We start from the raw sequence: 6,000 nt of genomic DNA on the forward strand, positions 1-6,000 counted from the left end.
CTTTAAAGTCTAGGTCCAACAGTCATCCTGGGGAAACACGTTTTGGTTCCTTGACCTGAGCCCGTGTCTGTCTTCCCTCCTTAGGTCCACGGGTTGCAGTCAGCCTTCACCCACTGCTGGGCTGAAGACACCTCCTACCAGCACAGGAAAACCAGTGATTAAATGTTAAGGAGCTATATGAGTTGGTTGTTAAAAGCCATTACTACAATTTAATTATATGAACTCATCATTAAATAAATTATATTAAGAAGCAAAGGTAATATTCAGCATACTCAACACTTACCAGTTTCTTTTGTGTGTGTGGTGGTGGAAGGAAGACATAATTTTTTTTTCTTTTTGCCTATTTTTTCTTATTTCTAAAATTATGAAAATGTGATAACATATTTATAAGAGACATGGAAAATACAGAACAAAGTTACACGTAGTTCCACTATATATTTTTTTGTTGTTGTTCAGTTGCTAAGTCATGTCTGACTCTTTACAAGTCAAGCCTCTTTTTGGTTTTGGAGCACTTGTTAACCACACCAGCCCAGCACTGCCCAGGGCAGCAGAGGTTTCCTTCAATCTCCTTCCGTTAATGGAAGTATTGAGGCTTCCCTGTTTCCGCCAGGAGCCAACCTTTATTTCCTTATCTCAGAGAAAGTGCTTTCAGTCTCGATTATAAGAGCTCAGCTCCCACTCACTACTCTGTCTTTCTGCTTTTTTTTCTGGTCGTTAGAACTGTTTATTTTGGTTTTGAAGGCTACGTCTGTCCTTTGGTTTCTTTTTCTATATTTTACCTATTGCGGCTCTTAGTTTGGAGAGGAAGCGGTACATTAAATGTTGACCTTGCTGTGCTGTCTTGATTAGAACTCCATAAACGTTATTTTTCATGGACATGTGCCTTCCGCCTCCTGTGGCTGTTTATGTAGGCCTCAGAAGGTTTCCTTCATCTCGCTCAAAGTCATTCACCTTATCACCCTCTCTTTCCTTGTTCCTTGGGGCTTCCCTGGTGGCTCAGTGGCAAAGAATCCGCCTGCCGATGCAGGAGACACAAAAGACACAGGTTCAATCCCTGAGTCAGGAAGATCTCCTGGAGTAGGAAATGGCAATCCACTCCAGTATCCTTGCTTGAAAATTGCATGGACAGAGGGGCCTGGCGGGCTACAGTCCATGGGGTCATAAAGAGTTGGACGTGGCTGAGCACACATGCATACTACATACTCCTCCTTGTTCCCTAGTACTTTCCTGTGTGAGTCATGACAAACAGGTGAATAATGTATTGTGTACTGAGTTATCCTTGGAAAGATTCTATATGTCACATATGCCACCTTCGTATTTATCGTATAATGCTGAATAATATCATGTATTTATAATTAATAATGTGCCGCTGTTCACAGAAGAAACCCTTGGAGCCCCCCGGTTATCTCAATGGAAATCCTTGGCCCCCTAACATTCTCTCCCTCCCCTGCAGGTATCAAGGCTGTGTTCTCAGGCCACTACCACAGGAATGCTGGGGGCACCTACCGGAACCTCGACATGGTGGTGTCATCTGCCATCGGGTGCCAGCTGGGCACAGATACCCACGGGCTCCGAGTCGTGGTGGTCACCGCTGAGAAAATCGTCCACCGATACTACAGCCTAGATGAGCTGAATGAGAAGGGAATAGAAGACGATCTGATGGATCTGTTGAAGGAAAACTAATCGCCAATTATGATTGATTTACTTTTCACTTCTACTGGTTTTTTTTTTTTTTCATTTTGTTAGAAACAGTAGCTGCATACAACCCCCTATTGAAATAAAAAAAAAGTATTCCAGGCAGATTTGTGAATTTATGTCCTTCTGCTTAAATCAGAGAGCTGGGTCCTGCCCTAAATGATACTCAAATGGGACGACCCTCCCTTTACAAAAGAAAGGAGGGAGGAGCCTGGAAATGAAAAAATAAATGATATTATTAGAATATCCCTGCATAGGTGATTAAATGCGTTCTCCTAATGATGTGTTTCTCAACTCTGCTCTTCATTAGATGGTTTTCTGGCAGCCCTTGGTAAATGTCTACCTATCAACTTCAGTCACACCTTGACATCCAAGTGTGATCTCTGATGATCCTTTGAGCAAACTGCATCTGATTATAATAAACTGTGGTCAGGACTCCCAAAATGTTAAGCAAAATGAAGGTCATCTCTTTTCCTTCCTAACAAAACAAATCACCATGTCCCATGACTAGAGCTGCAGACTCATCTTAATAAGGAGCTGAGTAGCTGACATTTGCTGTTAAAGTCTGGGACCAGTGATGAAGTTGATACAGGTCAAATGTTGAGTTTACCTTCTTGGCAGCTAGAAAAGTCACCTTTGCACCTAACTGCTCAGTCACTTAGTCGCATCTGACTCTTTGTGATCCATGCTCCCCTGTCCATGTAATTGTCCAGGCAAGAACCACCTGGGAAGCCATAAATTGTTCATATTTGAAAACCTCATCCCAGAGACTAGAACCGAGCCCTTGAAGGTCCATCTCTGCAGTCAAGGGCAGCACACCTGATACCCTCTCATTCATTGCTGCAGCAACTTCCTCTGCATGTGGACCTTCTCCTGTGATGGGAATCATCCTCTGTTTATGAGATCCTTAGCTCTGCTTTCACAGAAAACATGGGAGCTGATGCAGAGTTCTCCAGAAACCAAGCGTAAATTACTCTGGGGCAAAAACAGTGGTTTCAGCCATGTTATCTAAATTGGCACCAACTTTGATTAAATGTGCTCGCTGGTGCCTTGATCAAGGAGCATGGATGGGTTAAAATCAACATTCTCGTTGTTTAATCTATTTCTCCGCTGCTCCCGACCACTGTGTTAGTCCAGCCACATCTTCTTTTTCAGCAGATGTCCTGGTGGACCAGGAACCTGGATACTCACCATCCTGCCTGTTTTCCTGTGAAGGAAAACTTCACAGTGTTACATAGTAGCATTCAGTCATCCTAAAAAAAAAAAAAAAAAACACCAACCCAACTGGTTACAAATGAACTGCAAAGTCCATTAAATTAAATGACTTTCTTGTTGAAAAGTTTTAGTCAAAGTAGCAAAACCATGAGAAATTAAAGAGAAAGATAATTGGATATGTAAATTCATAAGGAACAAAAGACAAGTTAATTATACTCCAGATTGGTGACACACCATAGCTCATTGTTATGTGGCAAGAAAATTAAAAATTTTCAAAATTAGTATGCTCCTATTTAAGAGTTCTGCTGCATTCTTGCCTTGTGTTCATCTTTCTTTACAACAGATGTGGCTAGAAGAAATCAAGAAGAGGAATTCAGGAAGAGGTGTAACCAGTAAACCTTGGTTTCTGAGGCCTAGGATGTCGTAACTTGTGAACTGGAATCGTCAATGCAGATTCGGGGTTTCTGGGGGCAATTGGGGAAAGTTCATCACCAAGGGCTAATGGAAACGCCTTGTCATGTCACCTGTAAGAAATACTTTAGACTGTGGCACTTGGGTTTGGGAAAGGATATGGAAATAATTCAAAGCAATGGAAATGAAACTTCTAGATCTCCTTTTCCAGAAACCTAATAAGGAAGGTAATTGACTCAATACACAGCAAGAATATACTAAGAGGGAATCCTATGAAATCCTCTCCATTTTTTTTTTATTATTTAAAATTTTTTTTTACTTTTTTTGTTTGTTTTGGTTTGTTTTAATTGGAGGATAATTACTTTACAATATGGTGGTGGTTTTGGCACCCCACTCCAATACTCTTGCCTGGAAAATCCATGGACGGAGGAGCCTGGTAGGCTGCAGTCCATGGGGTTGCTAAGAGTCGGACACGACTGAGCGACTTCACTTTCACTTTTCTCTTTCATGAGTTGGAGAAGGAAATGGCAACCCACTCCAGTATTCTTGCCTGGAGAATCCCAGGGACGGCGGAGCCTGGTGGGCTGCCGTCTATGGGGTCACACAGAGTCAGACACGACTGAAGTGACTTAGCATTTGCCATACATTCACATGAATCAGCCATGGGTGTACATGTATTCCCCATCCTGACCCTCCTTCCCACCTCTCTCCCCATCCCATCCCTCAGGGTCATCCCAGTGCACCAGCCTTGAGCACCCTGCCTCGTGCATTGAACCTGGAATGGCGATCTATTTCACATATGATAATATACATGTTTCAATGCTATTCTCTCAAATCATCCCACCCTCACTTTCTTCCACAGAGTCCAAAAGTCTGTTCTCTACATCTGTGTCTCTTTTGCTGTCTCGCATATAGGGTCATCATTACCATCTTTCTAAATTCCATATATATGCATTAATATACTGTATTGGTGTTTTTCTTTCTGACTTACTTCACTCTGTATAATAGGTTCCAGTTTCATCCACCTCATTAGAACTGATTCAAATGCATTCTTTTTAATGGCTGAGTAATATTCCATTGTGTATATGTACCACAGCTTTCTTATCCATGCATCTGCGGATGGACATCTAGGTTGCTTCCATGTTCTGGTTATTGTAAACAGTGCTGCAATGAAGATTAGGGTACATGTGTCTCTTTCAATTCTGGTTTCCTCAGTATGTATGCCAAACAGCATTATTTTCCAGTGGTGTTAGGTTCAGAAAGGAGTTAGGAAAGTATTATCAGTCTGATAGTTGATAATTACCAGTGTGTTCACTTATGATTCCTTTTCCTTTTAAAAAGAGATATATTTCTTTAAAAGTGCCTTATGCCATGATAAATAATAAAACACACCATGATCATAAATGCCATGGTTTTGATTGTTGATTATGTGCTAAGTACTGTTTTAAGTCCTTTGGCTCAGAGTAGTGGGACCACTTGGCCAAGGTCACAGTGGGCAAGTCAGGATTGAAGTGTAAGCAGTCCAGCTGCTGAGCCTGTGTTCCCCAACACTGTCCTCTTTCCTGGAAAACATTTTTCACAAGTGAGAGCTTTGTACCTGCATTTGGCAGTAGTCAATATTCGGCACTCAGTTGTTAGTCAGAGGCTCTGGGACTTCATCCCAAGGTTTGCAAAGCCTGAGCAGGGCCCAGAAGCCCCTTCTCTGACACCAGGTTCAGGGTGGCGAAAGCCTATCCAAGGAACAGGTTGTTCCAGGCAGAGAATTTTCACTGGAGGAAATTGAAAAGCTGAACTGAACCATAATGGGCCACAGGACATAGCTCTGGCCACACCAGTAGATGCTTCAGCAGGTGATGCTTCCTTCCTTGTTCAGGTTCACACTCCAGGGGGTAGGAAACCAGCTGCTCTCTCAGGGCTCCCTTCTTCCATTAATGATTTTAATTGGAAAAGAAATAAGGGACTGCTAAAGGAAGAAGGATATTTACAGTGATCTAGAATCGGGCTGTCAAGACTCAGGAGTGGGTTTGTGGACTTCAGGTTTCAATTAATGATTTTAATTGGAAAAGAAATAAGGGACTGCTAAAGGAAGAAGGATATTTACAGTGATCTAGAATCGGGCTGTCAAGACTCAGGAGTGGGTTTGTGGACCACAGGTGGAGAGATGATCATCTTAACCATATTTGCTTTTTACAATAAGTAAGTTCATCTCAAGTCTTCAGTCATGTGTCCCCTCCGGTTGGAGGGAAGAATGGGGACGGGAGGATGTGGTAAATTTCCTGGAGCATTTCATGATGTCTTGACTTTCAGTATTCCAAGATAGTCCCTAATAGACTCAAGTTTTAAGCCTGAATAACTTGTTGTGATTCAGTCACTAAGTCGTGTCTGACTCTTTAAGACCCTCATGGACTGCAGCATGCCAGGCTCCCCTGTCCTTCACTGTCTCCCAGAGTTTGGCCAAATTCATGTCAATTGAGATGAATAACTAGGACTGGGAAAAGAATCTAAAAAAGAGTGGACATATGTATACATGTAACTGATTTACTTTACTGTATGGCAGAAACTAACACAACATTGTAAATCAACTATACTCCAATAAAAATTTTTTAAAAGGATACACGGTGAAGGACAGGGAAGCCTGGCATGCTGCAGTCCACGGGGTCGCAAAGAGTCGGGCACGAC

The 6,000-nt window shown here is 42.2% G+C and overlaps 1 protein-coding gene across 4 annotated transcripts in view; it reads left to right on the forward strand.

The window, feature by feature from the left end:
* Positions 1-1,939, forward strand: part of CPPED1 (calcineurin like phosphoesterase domain containing 1) — a 136,429-nt gene extending 134,490 nt beyond the window's left edge. For all 4 annotated transcript variants that reach the window (XM_025275607.2, XM_006073639.4, XM_025275606.3 and 1 more), the window contains one exon: positions 1,454-1,939. In XM_025275607.2, coding sequence (XP_025131392.1) covers positions 1,454-1,683 — 230 coding nt within the window. In that variant the 3' untranslated portion in view covers positions 1,684-1,939. The remainder of the gene's footprint in view (positions 1-1,453) is intronic.
* The last annotated feature ends 4,061 nt before the right edge of the window (positions 1,940-6,000 follow it).

Source organism: Bubalus bubalis, chromosome 24 (assembly GCF_019923935.1).
Source record: "Bubalus bubalis isolate 160015118507 breed Murrah chromosome 24, NDDB_SH_1, whole genome shotgun sequence".
NCBI classification, from domain to species: domain Eukaryota; kingdom Metazoa; phylum Chordata; class Mammalia; order Artiodactyla; family Bovidae; genus Bubalus; species Bubalus bubalis.